The sequence below is a fragment of the Stylophora pistillata genome, chromosome 2 (assembly GCF_964205215.1).
Source record: "Stylophora pistillata chromosome 2, jaStyPist1.2, whole genome shotgun sequence".
NCBI lineage: Eukaryota > Metazoa > Cnidaria > Anthozoa > Scleractinia > Pocilloporidae > Stylophora > Stylophora pistillata.
In genome coordinates this window covers 11,379,485-11,402,408 of record NC_142520.1, presented here as the reverse complement: position 1 = coordinate 11,402,408, position 22,924 = coordinate 11,379,485, and the positions used below count along the sequence as shown (strand labels likewise).

At 39.1% G+C, this 22,924-nt stretch overlaps 1 protein-coding gene and 1 long non-coding RNA gene across 2 annotated transcripts in view; both read left to right on the top strand.

Annotated features, from left to right (window-relative positions):
* The first annotated feature begins 7,230 nt into the window (after nucleotides 1-7,230).
* Nucleotides 7,231-8,672, top strand: LOC148737117 (uncharacterized). Its single transcript, XR_015996129.1, has 2 exons — nucleotides 7,231-7,396; nucleotides 7,525-8,672. It is a non-coding gene; the product is annotated as an uncharacterized LOC148737117 (long non-coding RNA).
* Nucleotides 8,673-13,649: 4,977 nt separating this feature from the next.
* LOC148737111 (uncharacterized) overlaps nucleotides 13,650-22,924 on the top strand; it is a 45,418-nt gene continuing 36,143 nt past the window's right edge. Inside the window, exons 1-2 of the mRNA XM_088749261.1 lie at nucleotides 13,650-13,842; nucleotides 14,028-14,189. Of these exons, the coding sequence (XP_088605387.1) occupies nucleotides 13,650-13,842; nucleotides 14,028-14,189 (355 nt within the window). The remainder of the gene's footprint in view (nucleotides 13,843-14,027; nucleotides 14,190-22,924) is intronic.

Here is a 22,924-nt window from a genome sequence, read left to right as displayed (position 1 = left end):
CATGTGCCCTAAACCCTATTCATAGGAAAAAATTAAGGAAATATTTTTTCTGAGGACCGCTGTTTGCAAGAGTGGCGCTAAAAAAGCCATTCGCTACATCTATGCGCGTGTATGAGCCCTTTCGTATATTTTTCATTTCCTGTACTTGTAGCTTTGGTAACACCCGATCTTCCTCTCGCCCCGGACTCACCTGAACCTTGTACTTGTGTTTTAACGAAGTAGTCATGGCATTATCGCAAGACAACAAAGGAGTCATTCCTGTTTCGTGCAGATCCCAGGACGGCACACCACATTGATCATTTAGCCCTCCAAAGGAACAAAGCGTCATCCTAAAATTGTCCTGAAACTTCTCATCGCTATACTTTTAATACTTGATAAGAACACAAACATTTACACTTGAATAGGGGGAGGAATGGAAACTCGGCCCAGTCCTGATACTCTCCGTCCAAAATGGCGGTCCCTATTGGCATCATCTCACGTCTCGTGTGGAATTTTTAATTTAAACAGCGACAATCATTTTTTGTCATCCAGCTCTTCTAGGTCAGAACATCATCATTTGTACTCTATGATGGGTACTAGGTTTCATAGGAAAAAAATTACCTTTATTTTGGTAAACCGCTGGGTGTTTACAGTGCTAGTCAGTGGCCTTCTAAGAGTAATTATAAGCTATGAGTCCAGCTGGTATTTCTAGACGATGACATTGATTTGGCTTTAATATTTTATTTTCACTCACCAAATACAAAATAAAGGCTTTATGTCAAGGCTTTTGTCTTTTCATAGCAGGAATTATGCTCAAAAATTCCATTTTGCTTGGCCTTGGAGGGGCAAGGAGAGTTTGTGCCAAAAACTTAACAAACCTTAATGAGCCAAATTTTTCTCAACTGATTTGGATAAATGGGTCACGAAAGTACAGACTGGATTTGGTATGAATTTTATTCAAGTAGGCAGATAAATGTTGTGGTGTTTTGAAATATGGCAATTCTAGGTGGTGATTTTGACCTCAAATCTGACCTAACTTTACCCCTTAGGAGGATGAATTTTTGGTGCTCCGTGATAGGCCACAAATGGGACCCCTCTGAAACTACAGAACAAACAGTCAGAGAAGTGAGCCAAAATGACTTTTGAAATATTTTATCACACCTGACTTTTGTGCCAAGTTTCAGGTGGACCACCACTTTTGGCTCTTGGAACACTTTCTCAGACAGGAACGCTTAAAATCAAAGTTGGGCATACCATCAATACCCGAGGATAGGGTGCTATGAAAATATGCTGGAAAACGAGAAGAATTGGAACGTAAAACTACGACCCCTACTGTTTTCCGAAAAATATGCCAAAAAAGATTTGGGTAATATTTGTAATTATAATAGAGACTGGATACAATGCGCGTTAATGTCGGTTGAAAGATGTGCTCTATTTAAACAATAGAGTGTTTCTGTCGAGGAACTATCAGACCGATAATTCTGAGACAAACACTCTTTTGTCTTTATTGTTCACCTCTAAATTTTCTTCTGCGCGCCACTTGAAAAACAGTCAAAACCCAATAAACGCAGATCAATCAAATATTTATTCAAGCGTACAGCTTGTCATAAATGTCATAATTCGCAACTGTATATTGGCTAAATAATACGTTATACATGTCAGACTTGAAAAGTCACTGTTTTTCCGATTTCCCCAAATTCCAGGCCGTCGAAGCATTCAAAATTGTTCACGGATGAGTACTATCCATCCGGGTATTTTCCGCGGACGGGTACTATCCATCCGGGTATTTTCCGCGGCCGGGCACTATGGGTTGATAGTGTTTCTCCATGGATGAACACTATCGCGTCACGAGATCAATTTAAACCAATAAGAATCCGAGATAAATTTAGTGGTGAACTACAACAGAGTATAGAGCATGGAGCTCATTCAAGGCTGTCACGGTATCTGCCAATTTGTGCTGTGTCTGGCATTTGTTCGTTAATCAATTAAAGTGAAATTTCGGAATAAGCGAGCAGGCAGGTAGTAAAGGAATAACCAACCAAAGGTTTGCAGGCATGCTAAGCGCCGTAATTTGCAATATCATAACACGTGCAAGGACGAAAATCTTAAAAGAGAAAAGGAATGGACCATTTGAGTTTCGAAGGCTGTTCTTGGTGAATTAACCACATGTGGCGGAGCCCCGCCGGCTGTTGAGCGCAAGCGGGTGAAGCCAGAACCGAAGGAAAATTTCCAAAACTAGTGAACCGAATACGTCTGCTAATCAGTGATGTTATCATGTACAGCTCAGCGCTAGCCTGTTTATTCATAGAGCCTGTTTCATTGTGTCGTCGTTATGCCCACGGATTTACACTACACATTTTAACAACAAAATAACCCTTTTATGTCGTTAACGTTTATTCTACAAGTTCTTATCACTAGCGTGAATCAGACTTGGGATCATGATATTGCGTCGCAAAAAAGGGCTAAATCTTACTTTTTTATTGTTTGCATTAATAACATCTGATGTTGGATTAAAATGTTATTACTTTTGGTTTTGCCATGCGTTGAAAGATGAGAATTGTCTCGAGATTACATTGATTATTTACAAGAAGTGCCTAAAACTGTCTGACAAAATAATACAGCCGGAATGGGATCGTATTTTATAACACTAGTGGCGTTAACGGGATTTTACAGCTGTCAAACTCTTCTCTTCTAAAAATTTTATTTTTCGATCGTTTTCCATCCCCAGTAATAATAGTAATCCACCCCCTCATTCGAGATGAAGTAATTTAGAAAAGAAACGTTTGTGAACTTAAGTTGATGGCCTTCTGGCATGTAAGGTTGTTCTTTCTTCACTTAGCCAATGGTTTATTTGTCCACAAAACTTGCAAACTTGCCTAAGAACTTAATAGAAAACTATGAATTAAAAGGCAACAGCATATGGCAAGTGGAAACTTCGTGCGAAAGAGTCGTTTCAAGCAGCAAAAAAAAAAAAACACGCTTTTTTGATGAGTTTGTGTACACTTCATTATGATAATATCGTGACGAATATTCTAAAAGCTTGGCTGACGTGACAGTAATTTGTTTTTTAACTGTTACGCACCTCTGTCGCTTAAACAGACTTATTTTCGCCTGTTAAAGTCAATGTAACTTTTTTTCTTTATTGGCGATAAAAAAGGCTTGGGAAAAGATCCAAAAAGAATATTTTTGGGATCTAGTTCACACTGCGTGACGTTTCAGAACTTTTTCTTTATTGAATGTTGAAATAATCATTCTACCCCCAAATGCCAAGTCATTGAATGGGAAAACACCAAACCCGGTAGTCGCTTATGTGTTTTCATTCAAGGAGTTTTTTTCAATTGTGGAATTGTTTTGACATAGAATACAAAAGACTTACATTAGTCAAAATTGACTCCAATGGCTAAGAATCTACGTACCCCAAGGGAAGTTAATGAGTAACATTAGAAATAATCATCCCTAGTTAGTATCTGGATTTTTCTCTTCTTCTTTTTGTTTTCTTTTTCCGTCGTTCTTTCATTTCGTTTTGATCAATGTTTCAGAGAAATTACTCTTTTAAAATTCCAAAAAACAAGAGGCTTGTAATGGGCACATTTCATGCACAAATGATGTTTGAAGAAGATAGTAAACATGAAACGGTTATGAATCTTATTATCCCGCCTAATTTTGATTAATAATAATTGACGGTAAGAATAAAACTTCGCTGTTCAAGAACCTAGCAGTGCCAGAGATGGGCAACTGATGGTTGCTACATTTTACTCACTTTATTGAAAATATTTTTAAAAAGCAAACTACCGTGATAGTGGGTTAAGAAGGTTTTTTTTTTTTTTCTTTTTTTTTTTTCTTTTTTTTTTTTAACAATACTCTGAAGATGGCCCGCCGTCGCTGCCCGATGCTCGCTTTCATATTTCTTCTTTTCTTGTTTGGAGGTTGGTTCTACACCTTAACAGTTGCAAACCATGGTGAGTTAAGTTTGACATTCTTTTTCGTGGGTTGGATGAAAATGTAGACTTTGGCAACTCCGAAGCCTGCAAATCTAGAGTAGCAGGAAAGTAAGGGCCCGAAATTTAAGTGAAAAAAATTGCTACTGTCAATAAGAGTAACTATTAGATATGATGAAAAAGGAAACCACGGTTTTACAAAGCGCTGAGAAATTTAGAAACTTTCAAAACGAGTTGGAACAAACTCGGTCGTGTGCGGGAACTTCATTTGGGGTATTTTGGTTGAAACTTTTCCGCGACGTTTCCTAAGTTTTGAATTTTTACAATATTTATTCAGATCAATTTCATCATTAAACAATCAGAAATACGCAATAAAAGCTATCTTTTGGAGGGAAAGAAATATTTTACCTGGTTGTTATTAACCAGCAATTCAAATCAAGCTTGCAGAGAAACACTGATGAATTATTCGGATGGCAATGAATAAGAGACACTCAGACTTTTGTAACTTGAGGAGAGAAACTCAAATAATGTAGTTATATCTAAAGGTTTTTGATGCTCAAGATTCATCTGTTGCAGTTTTTATTTGAGTCTCTAAAACCATTAGATTCGTAAAAATACTCATTTCGTTAGCTATAGCAAATGGAATGAGTAAGAAAACTCTGAGTAGCACTTCATATCATCGTAGCTTTTAACAGCAGGTGGTTCAAAAGTGTTTGACTTCAGTTCTATCTCCATGTCTTAAAATAACAGAGTATTCATTCGAATCGTTTCATGAACGGAAGAAACAAAGGTATCCCTAAGAATGCGGAACACAAGGAAAAACGTCTCGATTATTATGTTTTTTACATGGAAACACCTTCACATGTTTTTGATCAATGAGGAAAACCACCAGTAATATTTTCCTTCATTTACGCTAAAGTCTTCAACGTTCAAGAGAACTAAGCCATACATACATAGTGTGTATGTATGTAGTGGTTGGCATGGGGCTCGTCCACTGCATTCTTTGAAATCTTTAGAGTGGTTGTTGTGGGAAGAGAGGCGGCGTGGAATTCGCATACGTCACGCAATAAATGGCGGTGAAGTGGGCTTACATTTGGCTGGTCACACCTATCACGTGGACGGATATCACCAAGAATCGCGCACCTTTTTCGAGTTTCAAGGGTGTTTGTACCACGGATGCCGTACCTGCTTTCCCGATAGAAAACAAGTCCCTCGCTGTACCATGGATTTAAACGTGGAAGCGTTAAGGCGTCAGACGGTTCAAAAAGTGAAAGCGTTGCGTGACGCCGGGTACACGGTCGTGGAAATGTGGGAATGCGAGTTTTCCGATCTGAAAAAGCAAGTTGGGGAGTGCCGTGACTTTGTCGCAGATTTACATCTGGTGGAATCGTTAGAACCGCTCGAGGCATTTTTTGGTGGGCGTACTGGTGCCGTTTCGCTCTATCATCGGGTCACAGGCGATGAACAGATACGTTACGTCGACGTGACAAGCGAATACCCGTGGGTAAACAAGAATGGTGTGTACCCTGTAGGGCACCCCGTCATCTTGTACTAGCCCGAAAATCAAGATCCCTCAGCCTATTTTGGTCCATTGAAAGTGGACGTGTCACCTCCCGCTCAGTTGTTTCACACCGTGTTACCGTACAGACACAATATGGGCTCTGGTTCGTACAAGCTGACGCTTCCCTTATGCACCAAGAGCGTTGAAGAAGAAAGTGGTAAACCGCTGCTGGAAAAATCTTACGAGTGCGCTCACACGGACGCCGAACGCACCTTGCGAGGTACTTGGTGTTCGCCAGAACTGGAAAAAGCTGTGTCTCTGGGGTATCGCGTGCTTCGCATTCACGAAGTGTGGCACTTTGAAGAATCTCAGGAAGGATTGTTTGCGCCGTACGTCGACACTTGGCTCAAAATAAAACAAGAGAGCGCTAGTTACCCTTCCTGGTGCCGATACGAAAATGATCGCATGCGATATGCGAGTGAATACGAGAGAAAAGAGGGAATTTGTTTAGACGCCGCCAAGATCACGAAAAGCCCAGGGCGTAAAGCAATCGCCAAACTGATGTTAAATTCGTTTTGGTGAAAATTCGGACAGCAGACCAACAAGTCGCAAACCTGCCAAATGACCGAAGCCTGCGGACTGCTTGACATGTTGGACGACCCGTTAGTGCACGTACAAGAAGTAAGAATTTTATCGCCTCAAATTGTGGAAGTCGTGCATCAGCGAGATTCAAAGGATCCTCTCAAAGGTATGACCACAAATATTTTCATCGCAGCGTTTACATACATACATACATACATACATACATACATACATACATGGTTTATTTGATAAAGCAGGTTACTAGGTAGGCAAGACTAAAGTCCTGATGTGGACCTGCTAACTAATTTAAAACTTTACACTTAATTAAGAAATAGAAATATGTACATATATATAGAAGTTATTGGTATTACAATAATTAGTTCAAAAATATGTATAAATATCGTCCCTATTTGTAATTGATGAAGATTCCTTTGAATAAGATATACTGCTCAAGATCGCTTTGTTTTTCTTCAGTTTTTCTTTGAAAGCTTCAAGGCTGGACGCCTCCTTTATGCTGTCGGGGAGGGCATTCCAAGCAATGGCAGCCCTATGTTTAAAGGTCAATCGTCCTGTTTTAGTTTTTGGTCTTGTTACATTTATGTTCAAGGATTTTCTAAGGCCATACACTTGGGCACTTTTTGTAACTAGTTTATTAAGTAGATCATTATTGAGCCCATGGAATGATTTGTAAGTTATTGATAGGATCCTTTTTGTGTAGAAGTGGGAAAGGGGAGACCAACCCTTTAGATTTCTCAAGTCGTTTATAGTTGTTTCCCTCGGTAGATTATAGATTAGCCGCGCAGCTCGTGCGTGAATACGCTCAAGTTTCTGCAGTAAGGCCGAAGAGCATGATCCCCAAACAGCAACTCCATATAGGACGGATGGGATTATGGTCTTGAAATAGATAGTCTCCAAGGTGGACTTAGCTAAAAACCTAATTCTCTTCAAAACACCTAGTTTCTTGTTGAATGATTTACACACAATTTGAACATGGTCATTCCAGGATAGTTGCCGGTCAATCGCTAGCCCAAAGCATTGTGCTGTGTCCGTAAATTTTAGGAAGTTTTGGCCACTCTTCAATTGTGGCAGTGGTCCAATGAAGGCACGCTTTGAGAGCAGTAATGCCTTGGATTTAATCTCATGAGTTGTCAGTCTGTTTGAGCATAGTTAGTAGAGGGGACTGGTTAGGAAACGCGGCAAACTTCAAAGGGCCGGCCTATTGTCTGTCCCCTGAGCTTCTCTTGAACGTCACGTGATCAATGACCCTGCACAGAACCAAAACAAACATGGAGGACATGAACAACTTATTTTTCTTCGGCGACGATTTTGATGCCATATTGGAAACTTTGGAGAACGAGGAAGAATACAAGAGCACTTTGTCGAAGCAGCTGACTCTGTAAGTCTTTTAGAAGCCTTTAGAACGTTATTTTCGCCCAAAAACTTTGTAGTTATTGATGCCCTTAGCAACGGCATCGGTCGTAGTACAACAACATATTTTTTTACTGAAAGTCTTTCGATTTTTAGGTTCAAGACGAAGAGAGAATTGTTTGCTAGTTGTGTCAAAATAAATGCAAGACTAAGGCTGGATTAAAAAGACATAAGACAATAAAGCATAAGGAGGAACAAGCGCGGGGAAATCAACCGACTCAAGAAGCCAAATTCACTGCTGAAGACTTCGAAGCGTTATCAATCAAAGCACGAGATAAAATAATTGCAAGAAAAATCTACCCTCAAATCATAAAAGAAGAGCTACGAAGATATACGAACTGGGATGAATAAAATATGGGCTTCTCAGAAGTAGAATCCATGTATATGCGTCAGGTTAAAACTGGAAATGCAGAACAATTCTACTCGAAGCACTATTCAAGAATAGGCCTCAATTCAACAAAGATTTTTGTGGGGTTGTCAAGTAATGCGGCAACATTGCTTAGTACCAAAGTGGCTGATTGTTTGATAGCTCACAGCAAACAGAAAGATGAATCACCAAATCCCAATATCCGTACTAAACTGTGTGATAAAGAAATGGCAGGGTTACAACATATTGGAGGATATTTTCTGCACAAGCTTTATAGCAAGGTGAACAATGTATATAATCCCACAGCACATACTGAACAAACAGCTTCAATACTGAAAGCTGGTAAAGCAGAAGATTTGCATATTGCAGGGAGTCAAAAACTAATTTCATCTTTAAACCGAGGTGGACTTTGGGTTATTTCTAAACAAGCTCAAACAATTTTATGAGAATAGAAAATAATTTTAGGATTCTGACCTCAGGAAGTCTCCAGCTGAAGATTGACAATGCTAAGATAGAATCCAAATCAGCTTGTGATGTTCAATTGGTCTCAGCATGTAACACTATGTTGTTGGACTCAGACATAGTGGTAGATAACAGCATTGCAAAAGATGTTCTGGACAGCATTATTCATTTATATGTTACTGTACGGTGTTTTTCACTGGCCAAAGATGTTATACAGAAACACAAAATTCAATGTAAACAAATGAAAACAAAAACACTACGAAAGGAAATTTGTAGAGCCAGCAAAGAACAAGAAAGGCAGATATAGTTAGAATTAAGAGCCTGCAACAATTTGTCAATAAGTAATTTATTACAAAAGATTAATTTGGTAGCTACAACCTGCAACATATTAAATAAACATATTAAATATTGCTCATTAATGATTATTTTATGGACAAAAAGGAGTATAAAGGCTATATGGTTAAAGTATCTAACATAGAGTAACTTATTTATTTTCAGCCAGTCTTCTCGCCACTTCTTGTATTCCGCGTTTCGCGGCGCCGGTAGCTTCCAGATTCCAATTCCTTTACTTCTCCTACACGTTCCACAGCCAAACACTGAACAATTTTCACCTGGCATTATGTCCACTGACTTGATTAATGTTTTAGCTATATTCTGAAGGTAAGATGTCGCTCGATCACGGAGAAAATCCAAAAACTTAAACGCTACGTGACTGCCGAAACAAGCCCGCGGTGCCATTTTGGATTTATGTGTGCAGGGTCATTGTCACGTGACCTCGATAAAATCGAACAATAACCTATCCGACTGAAGTTTGCCGCGTTTCCTAACCAGTCCCCTCTACTAACTATGGTTTGAGGTACACCACGAAAGGACTTGCTTCAGGATAGATTGTAAAATTACTATTATACTGTCAACATCCTTGCCAATAGTAAAGATGGTGGTGTCATATGCGAACATACATAACTCACCATCGGAGATGGCATCAGGAAAGTCATTCACATAGACAGAGAAAAGCTTTGGACCTAAAATGGATCCTTGAGGAGCTCCATACTTGATAAATCTGCGATTCGACTTGGTCCCAGATAGTTGTACAAATTGACGACGATTACCAAGGTAGCTGCAAAACCAGGACAGGAAGTTACCCGCAATACCCATTGCCTTTGGCTTTTCTCGGAGGATAGTGTGGTTAACCGAGTCACAACGCCTTGCGAAAATCAATGAATACGATGCCAACTCTGAGGCCATTATCCAGGGCTTCTTTCCATGTTTCGGTGAGATGGAGTAGCAGACCTTCTGTTGAATGGTTTTCACGAAAGCCCCACTGATTATCGCTTAACAGGCCGAGAGATTTGATGTGAAGGTCAAGAGAAGTACTAACTATATCTTCCAAAATCTACCCTGGGATGTTCAGGAGTGAGATAGGTCTAAAACTGTTGACATCGGTTGATCTACCTGTTTTGAAGATTGGATTAACTCGAGATAACTTCCAGTCTGTTGGAAATGTGGCATCATCAAAGCTTTTCTTAAATAGAGGCAGCAGACTATGAACGACTGGGTCACCAAGCAACTTGAGGTCCTTGTCCAAAACAAGGTCATGGCCTGATGCTTTCCGCGGGTTAGCAGCCTTGTTGACTTTACTCTTGACCTCATCCCAATTTAGGTCAATAGGGGATGTAGTAGGTGTAACACGGTAAATGAACTTCAGTAGCAGTGAGCAATCCAAAGGCTCCAGGTTATTAGTGAGATCTTCACAGATGTTAATAAAAAAAGTCATTGATGTATTTGGCTTTTGAAAAGTTGTCTGTAATGATTACATCTTGGTTTTCGTCTATAATTGGTCCAATCGGCTTGGCTTTATATTTTCTAAGGACCTGATTAGTTAGTTTCCAAAAGTCTTTTGGGTTCTTTGACTCGTTGAACTTGCTATGCCAATAGCTGGACTCAGCATATCTTAGAAGCTTTTTCACTTCATTTCTCTTATTTCTGTATTATAACCACTTTACTTGATCTCCTCCTGACGCCTTGGCATTTTTCAATAATTTATATCTAAGGTTCATTTGCTTCCTGATTGATGAGTTTATCCAAGGTAGGGATTTATCTTTCACTTTAACTTCTCTAACCGGGAGATTTCGATTCAAAACATTGTTATATAGGTAGTTCCAGGTATACAAACTGTCGTCAATGTCATCAAATATACTAGCTATGTGCCAAGGAGCTTGGTCAAATTCAAGTTTCAACTGGTCAGTGTCCACCACCTTATAGTTCTTCGTTTAGATTACCTTTGGTTTCCCTTTATTTCTGGCTAGTCTTAAAACAGCATACACCAAATGATGATCAGAGATACCAATATCGATAGATGAGGATTTGTCCACTTTAGATGGCTGGCTGGTGATGATAAGGTCCAGTAACGACTCAGAGTGGTCTGTAACTCGGGTTGGACCACTAATGACATTTTTAAGATCAAAACTTTGCATGATATTTTTTAGTCGTCTACCATTAATGTTACTCGAATTAGGCATCAAGTCACAATTAAAATCCCCAATAAGAACAATATTTTTTCTCTTCAGCCAGATGCCAGTGAGCAATTCTCTAAATGTATCTAAGAACACAGTATCGTGAGGTGGTTTGTATAAACAGCCAATGAGAAAGGATTGCGATCGCATTGTGACATTTAACCATATAGCCTCAATGTTATGAACATCCCATTTGTGCACAGGGTTAATTGTAAAGCATTCTTTGTAGTAGATAAGCACACCACCACCATGCCTGTCACGATCCTTCCCTGCCAGGTTGTAGTTGTTAATTGATATCCACTCATTTGAGACGTCCTCACTCAAGTGAGTTTCAGTAATGCCAAGGATGTCGAAGTTAATATCACTTAGAATTAGTTGAATTTCACGAAATTTGCTCATCAGGCCATTAACATTTAGGTGACCAATTTTCAGATTTTTATCCCCAAGTTCCCGTCGTAGGTTATGAGTCACGCTAGCCGTTTCGCTTCGTTGAATTTCCGCATCAGTTGAGACACATGTAGTATGCAGATTTTGTGGTACGTGACACTGATTTGCATATTCGCCATCTTGGAAGGATATATTTTCTTCAAATAAGGAATCAGAGAAGTCGAAATCCGCTTGAATTGAGTTACTACAGTTTGAACATTTCCAGTAATTGATTAACCCCGCTAAGATCTGTCTGTAGATCGGGACGGACAGGCCGCTACATTTTATATGAAAGCTGGAGTTACATGCAGAACATATAGTATTTGGGTGATTACGTGCTATGGTTCGCCGTTTACCACGGCGTTAGCGCATTTAAAACTATACGAATCGCTATAAAGAGTACAACAGCAAGAGTACAACAGCAAGTTGGAAACCCTGTTTGGCCGAAATTCCGCTTAGCGATCATTTAAGCGATATGACAAATAAACTGGACGAGGGGGACTGGATCGAGGAATTTGTGAGTGCAGGTGCCAAAAATTACGGGTATCGCACGCGACTCGGACATGTCTGTACCAAAGTGAAAGGGTTTTCGTTAAATATGATGGGTAGGCAACAACTTAATTTTCAATTTCTAAACGACAACGTGTTGCAAGAGCTCATAGATCATCATCACGCAGTCACCCACGTGTACAACCCGGGCGTTTTGTAAGAGATCCCGTAGAAAAGAAAATTCGCACGGAACCGCAAATAAAAACTTACCAACTAGTATTCGATAAAAGGGTGATAGAGCCTGGAAGTTATGTGAGTTTTCCTTACGGATACCAAAGAATAGTGAAAACCATTTTTAGATATATTAGAGCGGAAAGTGACGCAAGTTTTCCTTACGGATACCAAAGAATAGTGTAAACTATTTGTAGATATATTAGAGCGGAAATTGCCATGCGGATACCAAAGAAACGTGTAAACCATACATATTAAACAACTTTTATTTTAAAACCTGCCCATCTCTTGTTTTTTTACAAGTATCGCCACGGACATTTTGATGGCTTCCAGTGTCGCCTCGGTTTCTCGAAGTCTTTCGACCAAAAACTTGACGATGCGAATCTTGGCTTCTTCCTCTTCCGCTTGTTGTCTGGCTGCTTCCGTCAACACCTTGTAGACGTGCGCTTTAAATTCCCCCTCGGACAAGTCTTCATAGATTTTCACTCTTTCGTCAATTTCCCTTCTTCTCTGCCTCTCCTTTTCCTTCTCCTCTCCCGGTTCCTGTTCCGGTTAACTGCATCGTTGTAGGAGTACATGATCCAGAAACTCCCTTTTTGTAGCAGGCATCATTAGTACTGCTATTATTATCAGTATCGTGAACGTTTTGCCATTTAAGCCGTGAAAAGGGCGATGGTGTCACTAGGTAAAGGAGCAAATGAGATATTTTATATTCTTTCTGTCTAATTTCTTTTTTCGTTTCTCATTATGATAATGATGATGATTATTATTATCATTATAATTGAATTTATTTTGTTATCCTCCAAGATTTTGACGAGTGCCGAGCTTCTGGCATGTGCAGCAATATCAATGTCGACTGCCGCTCTCGTCGCTGTTCCTGTAAAACTGGTTTTATTGGAAATGGAAACACATGCACAATTAAAAGTCATATAAACCCTGTTGTTATCGTAGACTGGATTTGCATCTCATGACAGAACTGGCACACTTGATCTCTTTACAAACGCACACGATTTCTTATCGTGATTCTGAAACTACAGAATAAAATGCTGATGGAAAAATAGCTACACTCGTATCCAAGAAATATTGACGAGAACCAAGTATTTAACATGTCATATATTTGCTTTCAGCAAACATTACACCTGGAGCACTTTGACGGGGCGATAAAAAGAATCAGCATATCAAAAATTGTGCCAGGCGTCCTATTACACCAGAAATTTAGATGACGAAATACCTTTTGTCACTGTTTATCATAATTTACAACAACGTACCCATTTGTACGGACAGATATTGAAGAGTACGCCAGCCGTAATCATGATCATCTCTTTCACAATTAAGCCTCCTGCGTCGATACTCTCAAAACGTCTTTAGGGCATGGATGGCCCTTGCGTGGTCGATTTAATGTCGAGATGATGCTTTTGGGAAAAGAGAAAAGTATGCGCTTAGATAGCGGAGGGAGAGGAGGATGGGGGGAGGGGGCTTAGATCCAACCCAAACATGGTGCTAGATACTGCAAATAAATTTTAACTGAAAGAGCCCAGTCTAGCAAACTGCTGAATTAACTGCTGACGATTCTTGAGAAGTTGAGGAAGGGTACTCCACAATACATTGTTACGCAAGTCTTTGCTATTCTAAGTGTTATTTTAAGGTGATAGAAGGTCGCGTAGGAGAGATGTCCTTTTGAAGTTATAAAATTAGTTGGGAAGGAAGCAAGAAAAATCGCTTTTCTTTGAGGAATGAGCCCTGATCAGAAGTTCTTAGAAGAGTCTGAGAAAAAATCGGTTAAAGAAATTTTCTTTTTCACCGATATCGACGAGTGCACCGCTTCTCCATCCGTATGTGACACTAAAGCTCATTGTCAGAACACCGTAGGCTCTTATCGCTGTGCCTGCAAAACTGGATTTTTCGGAAATGGAAAAACTTATGAACGTAAGAGTCTTTGGATTCTAAGGGAGACCACATCTCTCTGGAAAAAAAGAAAAACAAAAAAAAAATCCAGACGGACAGGTAGATAAGCAAAAGGACTAAGCCGCAGACTGAAGTTAATCCACATTTCCATTGGCTTTTGTCACTTATATTAGCAGATTAAAGTCCCTTTTATTTTTTTTTTATAGCTGGATTTGGGGTTGGTGCATATAGAGGACGCTCTGCACTATACAAAAGTTTACTCTTCCTATTGCACCAACTTAACTGGTTGTCACTGAGCCAGACACTTCACCTTAGAGATAAAGTTATGGCCCATAAGTGTGCCAATAATTTAGCACCCGACTACTTAGGTAACAAGTTACAAAAACGCACCACCATACATGATCGAGCCACGCAGCATAGCAACAAACTTCACATCCCTTCGCAAACGGTTAACGAACCTTTTCCTATAGAGCAGTTTCACTATTAAATTCCCTGAGTAGTGACCTAGTGAACTTATCTTAAGTAAGGTCACTGAAACATTCTGTGAAGGACTCCCTAAGAGGGGCACATTAATAGTCTTTGTATGATACCCACTGGATATATATATATATATATATAGATAGTTTTTTTTTTTTTTTTTTTTTATTACTCTATTTTAAGTTGTTCAGTTGTGATTGTAAATTGTCTACCATTGTAAATAGTTTCTGAAAAGCCTGTACAGGATTAATTATTAAAGTTTATTCATTTATTCGTGTCAGCTTTTTAAACTCTTTAGAGTGGCCAATTTACTATTTCAACTTAGTTGACACTAACAAATTATCTAGAAAAAGAGAGATCAGTTAGACGAACACACATACAAAAAAAGAAAATGTGTGTACGAATTTTCCTGGTCATGGACAGCGTCTTCACAAAGATATCCGACAGTGGCTGAGTCGATCGAAGGTAGCTCATTCTGAAAGAAACTTATCACCTTTCGTAAAAACACTTGCAACTCGGAAGCGGCAAAGAAGTATCTGGTCCCGTCGAAATGTAACTAGAAACAAATCTGGCAAAACACTATCGATAATACAGTTGTTTACCTCTTTTCAGGAAAAGACTGCACTTGTTTTGGTACTGTTACGAGATTTAGACCGCGACGTCTTCTCTCAGATTCCCTCGCACTCATGGCCAAGGTGTGTGGGACAGATGGTGATATTTTTGTACATCGCTTTACCGTTTCGAAAGACCTCTGACTTTCACTGAAGGAAATAAAATTTTTGAAGCGTCTTTCATGGCAAAAATTTTTCAGTTGACATCATAAATATTCTCAGTTGACATCATTCGCTTCGAAGCGCTTCACGTAGAGTTTGTTTTTATTGTCGTTAAGCTACACTCGCCAGTGGACTAAGTAGGGATAAATTCCTACTTATCTGCCCACCCTCCCCCCCCCCCTTCTCATTCAAACCGCTGTATTGTAATCTACTAAGATCTGGAAGACACGTCACCAGCCTAAACCAGGGTCTTTCTTCTCTCCCTCAGAGACCCTGTGAACGAGGTTCGAGTAATGAAAGAAAGAAGACAAAGCCAGTTCGAAAGTCGTCACGTAGTCTCCCTTGCAGCTCTTTCCGGCGTCGTCACGTAAGCGAAAACTCCCCCACCAACGGCTGTTCACATTCGAACAGCATTCCTTTGCCATTGTAATGTGTTATCCAATCAAAATAAAGTTTTTGTCTGACAAACAACCAATGAACACGCGATATTTATTCCCGCGAATTCATAGGAAGCGCGTTAACGTTAGTTTCCAAAGATGGAATCTGATGTCATCGAAACTCCGAAGAAAATATCAGATAATGATCGCTGTTTTGTTTGCCCAAATTCTGTGGGCAAATTTAAAAAAACATCTCTTCTCTCTTCTATAATTACTGTTATGGCTTCTCTCTGATGCGAATTCAAGCTCTCAATACCGAAAGTATCTCGCACTAAGTCGAAAGCGTCTTCATTTTGTCAGTTTCAACGCTCGGATAATACGAACTCTGTGATTGGTTTGACTATTGAGGCGCAAACGCTTTCCAGAATATGGTAAGTAAATGCTGATTGGGCAATTTCCGGAAAGGAATGTTGTTTGAATGTGAGCAGCCGTTGGTGGGGGAGTTTTCGCTTGCGTGACGACGTCGGAGAGGGCTGCAGATCGTGGCGCGCTCGAGAGCCACCTCCCCCTCCCCCTCCCTCCGACCTACCGTTAGGGCTACTGGAGATTCCTAAGCTTGGGAAATTATTCTAACTGTCCCGGTTTAAAAACACACTTCAGACCTCATTAATTCCATGTGCTCACAACACAACCTCTTTTAATCTCGATCCAGTCCCCCACACGGGGTGGCGCCTGGCGCTTAAAAAAGACAACAAACAAATGAAATCGCGTGTCCAGCTACTAATGATAATCTTCATTACTGCAGCGCGATTGGTATGATTAACAAAAGTAAACAAATATTTTCTATATCCATGAACAGGATAATGTATCTAATGTTTGTTAATTAATGATAGGCTCATCTGAATGTCTTTAAAACAAATAAATTCCCAATAAAAATCTTCTCAGCGTTCCAAGGACGCGCAGAACCATTAATAGAGGCAGTCTATATACCTCAGCTTTTCTTTTTTTGCTATTCAACGTAAGTAATTAACTGGTGGACGTTTCTCTTCCAATGAATAAAGCATAATAACTAAAGATTATTTTATATTATGAGAACTTCTTTAGTGAACTTGGGAGTTAACAACTTTTTTCGAGAAGAGGGTGGGGGGGGGGGGGGTGAAGGGAAAGAGAGGAGAAGTGGTAGGGTAAGACCTACTCCCCGATGTTCCGAGAAAGGTCTTGCTCACAAAAACTCTACATACGGCACGCCCGTTCTTATCTTATTCTTATTACTGAATACAGTTATCATTATCATATTTATTATTATCATTATGATTATTAGTACCTAGTTCCTCTTTCCATTGCTGATATTTAATCCGTGCGCTACGTGTTTTGGTTTTGAGCGATTCTCTTACTCGCTTCTGTCGATGGAAGGCGCATTTTTTTCAACGAATGATGCAGCGACCACAGTGGGTGATTTAAAGGTTTGCCTGGATTTACTGTCACCGAAAGGGGTTCCTAATTGCTTAGGTAGGTGTCAAAAGAAAAATAAGGTATAATTTGATAGCAAAAGCTCGTCACGTTATAAATTAAGAAGTGAAGTGCGTTGTAAGTGGAGAGTTGCCTTTTTTTAATTTGAGAGGATAACGGTGGTTTTTAAACCAGAACAAGAAACAGCTGTGATAAGTCTACCAAGGGGAGATGTCCTTTCAATTTCCTCAACAGGCTGTGGAAAAAGCATGAACAGACTAGTCATTTATTTTCTTAACAGGTTGTGGAAAAAGCATGAACAGACTAGTCATTTATTTCCTTAACAGGCTGTGGAAAAAGCATGAACAGACTAATTACTTACTTCCTTAACAGGCTGTGGAAAAATCATGAACAGACTAGTTATTTATTTCCTTAACAGGCTGTGGAAAAAGCATGAACAGACTAGTCGTTTATTTCGTTATTAAGAGCAGATGTAAGAATCAAACAGAATGGCAAATCTTCGGCAAGTCTGAAAAAAATCAATTCACTCGTCTTTTGCATATAGATAGCCTTTAGTAAGTACATGAGTGCCATGTAGTTTTTTCCTTGAATTGAAATATCTATTAATTTCTGAGAAAAACGATGGAAGCCGTTTTCAATTTAGGCACAATTTGACGATCCCAATCACGTGCAAACGGGGTTGAAACTAGTCATGATTTACTTCACTCGCTTGTCAAAACTGTTACGTTAGAAAAAGCTCTCCTACTTCCAGTCTTTTGGATAACTTGCCATGGTCTAAATACCACGGTTTCATAAACATTAGGTATATCTGAGTAATCAAGAGAAGTATAAAAGTCATTGCTCTCCCCTGCTTCGTAAAACCGTAGGCGAAAAATAACGATCATTTTGAGCGTGTCCATTTGTTTAGAATTTCGTAAGATTAAGAGTGACAATACCCGAGGTAACGATCTTTCAAAATATGTAAAGTTTCTTTTGGGGAAATGAATGTGGAATTTTATCGGGCTGTGACCAAAAGTAGGACGGGGACTCGAGGAAAGTGGGACTCAGGGACGTGGAACTCAGGGAAGTGGGAATCAGGGACTCGGAGACTTCGAGACTCGGAGATTAAGAGACCCAGGGACGCCGGGACTCTGGGACGTGGGGCGCGAGGAAGTCGGGACTCAGCGACGCGCGGGGACTCGGAGACGTAATAAACAAACAGCACCTGATTTTTGCATTGATTTGTAAAGTGTAATTTTTGATGGTCTCGAGAAAGGTTTTATACTACCGAAAGAGGCACACTGTTTTTTTATTTATTTTTTTTTTCTGGAGACGTGCGTAACAGTTGTCGTTAGTAACAAAGGACAAAACTGAGGTGTCTACCTTAGATAATATGATGCGAATCGTAGGGAATAAATTAGAGCGTCTACAATTAATTCGTGATCAAGAATTGCGGATACAGTACAACTCCTGCGTTTACAATTTATTCTTGATGAAGAATTAATAAATTAGAGTGTTAACAATTTATTTTACTTTTTTTTCTGGAAGATTGATGCGAGCTTATAGCAAAGGACGAAAGTTGTGATTACTTCGGTACGAAAGTATCCTCATCGTCCTTGTACTGAATCCGCAATTCTTCCTCAGGAATGAATTGTAAACACTCTCACTTATAATTATTCCTTACGATTCGCATCAGATCATGGAAGGTAGACACCCTAGTTTCGTCTGTTGTAATTAGTTCGCACTGATTTTCCGGAAAAGAAATTTTACGAAACAAGTTGTATTACTAAACGAAAGCGGATAAATTACAACAGGCAACAAAAGCGCGGGCAAAGAAATGCGAAAGAATGTTGAGTCACTTGACCAAAAAAGGACCGCTTTTGTCGTTAACATTACACACGTCTCTGGAAAAGAAGTCTACCGGTTTCGGAAGTTTAATACCTTTCTCGAGGCCACCGAAAATTATACTTTACAGAATCAGGAGTTGTTTGTTTATCACGTCACTGAGTCCCTGCGCGTCCCCGAGTCCCCGAGTCCCAGAGTCCCCGAGTCCCTGAGTCCTCGATTGCCAAGATTGGGTTTTTTTGCCATATGTCTCGTCTCTTTTGTTTTTGACGACCGTTGTCCAGAAGTTTTCAATCAATGAGTTCAAAACAGGAAGGAGGTCACGATGGTTTTAATTGACAGAACTACTCTACGTAATTTGGATAGCGCGACAATATAATATGATAAATTTACGAACATGGACTGCCGACTATACTCCCGAAAGAGCAAAAAACTTCCCTCATTTCCTCAGGGGCAGGAACACCGAAAGTATTGTCTTTCTTAAATCTATAATCTTTATTTAGTTCTCGTTGGAAATAAACACGCACTAGTAAGGTTAATTCAATTACATAAAATCGACGTGATCGATTCTTCAGAAGTAAGTAACGAGAACGATAAACTCGTGGTAAAATAGTTATTAGCGATCTAAAGAGAAATCTCCTGCCTCAAAGTAACGAATTATAGGGAGAGCTCGCATACTTCCTCCCACCCCCCCCTCATGAACAAATTCAGCGAAACAAATTTCCATACAGTCTGTTAAACAACGGATAAATGATGAACAGGGTCGAAGATAGAAACCTCTGAACGTAAGCTTTAATTACATAGTCGGCTCGATCAGTGTTTTAATGAATGTTGTCGCTAAGAACACCGACACGTCGTATCAAGCGCACAAGGAACACAAATTGCAAAGTTTAGACGTTTTCAGGAGCGGCTGTTTTGATCGAGGCGCGACATAAAGCGACGGTGCCGATGTCAAACTTACAGAGACCGCAGAATGGAGAAAATGACAAAACAGAAAAAAACTTTGGACTGTTGCGAACAGCTAAGAATATAATATTTGAGCTAAGGTTATTATATTTACTTTGCTATATGCATCGGAGTCGTGGTAATTTTTACTCTATCAATGTCTTGATGATCACATGTACACAACAGGATGGCGTGATTTTATGTCTTTGTTCACGATTTTCAAACAAATTTTAAAAATCCTAAACTTATTTCCCCAAACTCAACTTTACATATTTTGAAAGATCATCAACTCTAGTATAATTGCAATTTGCAATCTTACGACATTCTGAACAAAGGCACATACTCAAAATTGGCATTGTTTTTCGTCTACCCTTTTACGCAACACGGAAGAGCCATAAGTTTTTCACTACACTATTAAAATAAAACAAGTTTTGTTTTAATAATTAAAGACTACATTATTAAAATAAAACAAGACAAACTTCAGTTATGAGATTTCCTGAGCAACAACACTCGATTAGGTCTGTACGTAGGTTTTTCGAAGTTCTTATCACAACTGTAGTATGATAAAAAAAGGTGTTTACTGCGGTGAAATTATAAGTTTCGTTTTATGTCTTTCACAAGACTGATTCATTAACGATCTCCTGATAAAAACTTTGTCGGTTGCAAAATTTGGAGAAATAAGACTCAAGACGTAGATGATTTGTATAGAAAAACATAAGCAATGTTTAGCAAACTTACAAAGTGAAGGATGCATCATCCGGCAAAAAGTACATTAAATTATGAGATCTCAAAAATTAGCCTATTCTTTTGAAAATTGTCTTCATATGGGCTTGAGGCTCCCATTCTTACTGTTGCTTGGCAACCTGACAGATCACCTGACAAGTTATACTAAACCTTTTATCTTTTAAACAAGTTGAGTTTTTGTGGTAGATATTATTTTATAAATCAGATTTCGGTTTGGCAATGTATGCCACTCTCTCTATGGGCGATCCTCTCGAATTCTCGCCGAAAGAAAGTTTTCCTTTTTTAGTTTGGTTGTTGTCCAATCCTACTTTTTCGTGTCTATGCAAGCTAAAATTGATTTCTGGCTAGACCGCCCGTGAGGACAGCGATCTAAAGTGTCGAGCGCACTCATGAAATTCTCTCTTGCTACAAGTTAAAAGATGCACTTAGTCATTTCACAAAATATGGAAACTTCACTTGGAATTAGGGGAAAACCTTCTCTTCGAACTTAATTTAAATATCAAAAACTCACTTAATTGTAGGAAAGAATACTTAGAATGCAGGTGAAAATCAGGCTAAAAATAACTCAGTGCGAATGATACTCTGCAAAAGAATCTACCTCATTGAAGCCATGATCTCTAAAATTGTCTTTTAAAATCCGTCTCTGGTCAAAATACCACAGAGGTATCAATTTGAATCTTAAAAAGAAAAACAAAAAAACAAAAAAACCTTTTCATGAGCTTGCATTTTCCCAAAGTTTTGTCAATGGATGCTGCTTATAATTATTAAAACAGTTATAAGAAGATAAGAAGCCTCCCTAGAGAGGAGAAAACTAACCAAATTAACTGTTTCAGTAGACATTAATAATTAATCTCACAGCCTCTCTGTAACGGGCGGTGAAACATCTTTCATATATCACGGCCAAATGTTATTGGCTAACACGTTTCTAGGGTAGCGTAGCCTTAAATTGGTGGTACATCTCTGTCAACAAACTGCTGTTAAGCTCCTCAGTTTGCTTAACAGCTTCAAAACATCGAAAGGATTTCTTTACTGCTGTTTTTTGGCAGACATGAGAGTCTTTCCCCACTTGTTCCTTATCTCTGTGCTGCTTCCCTTCGGACAATTTCAGTTCTGCCCAGATGGTATGTTTTAAAACTTGCACTTGTTTACAAGAAACGTTTGTTTTTCTGCTCTTAATTCTTTAGCTATGCAATTTATTAAAAAAAAAAAAAATGGAAACGCACATTTTCCAAGACTAAACTTCTCGTATATAGAGGCTTAACTGACAAGATGGCTACATTGCATAAGTATTATAGAGTACTACTTATGCAATGTACTCTCTCGCAGTAGAGAGCACATTGCATAATGTACAATGTACACTCTCGCAGTAGAGAGCACATTAGTATTCTCTCGAAGTAGAGAGCGCTATTGCATAAATAGCGCTTTGTACTGCTAGGATCGTGCATCATACGTATCTAATACCGCAGTTTGAAATATATGAACTTCATATATACATTGTATCTGATTTATCATCACGGGTTTATTACGAATCAACTTAACGGCCTGCTCCCAGTTGGCTTGTTAGCTCAATTGGTAGAGCGCTGCACTAGTATCGCAGAGGTCAGTGGTTCGAATCCCGTACAGGCCTGATTTTTTTCAGGTCTGATTTTCACTATTGCATAAATAGCGCTCTCTACTGCGAGGATCGTGCATCATACGTATCTATAACCGCAGTTCAAAATATATGAACTTCATATATACATTGTATAAGATGGCTACTGAAACTCATCTTCCATTTCAGTGCGCTGTCACCTTCTGTTCGCTCACAAATGTTCTAGATTCTTTTTTTTTACTTTATGCGAACGTGAGTCTGCAAAGTTTTTAGTTATGACCGAACAATGTCTGCAGTTACCAAATTGGTTATCTTTTTTCAGCTTATGCCCTCGAATTCTTTTGAACACTCTAAGGTCCACTTAAGTTTTATGAAGGCTATACAAAACTAATGAACAGATTTTCGCAAATTCCGTATATTTGTTTGGTGCTCGCACGAACCCAAGGAAGAGCCTATAGTTAGCCTCGCACTCAGGGAAATAGAAATTGTTATATTAACTAGTTGGAAAGGAAATTTTTTCAATTAGAAAAATTTCCTCCCTTCTTTTTACATTCTCCAGTGGAATAACGACCTCTCTTTGGTACATAATTAGTCGCTGTTGTCATATTTAGTTGACATCATTTGTTTTTATTTGAAGAAAACTTTTGTAATAAAATTTATGCTTTTCATAAACATATTTCCGACATGTGTTAAACATATACCAATCGGCATTCGAGGCATATTGTTTTCAGTGGTCGTAGCAACCTTCCTGCGTTAGGTATCACGTAGTCTTTGGAAGCCTAATGAGTAAGTTTTTTTTTTTCAAAGGTAACAAAAACAGGGAGAAAATTGTTAAACACAGACAGAGCAATTATGTTTCCAATAATGCAAACGGAACTAAGTGCGAATGGGCTGAAATATCA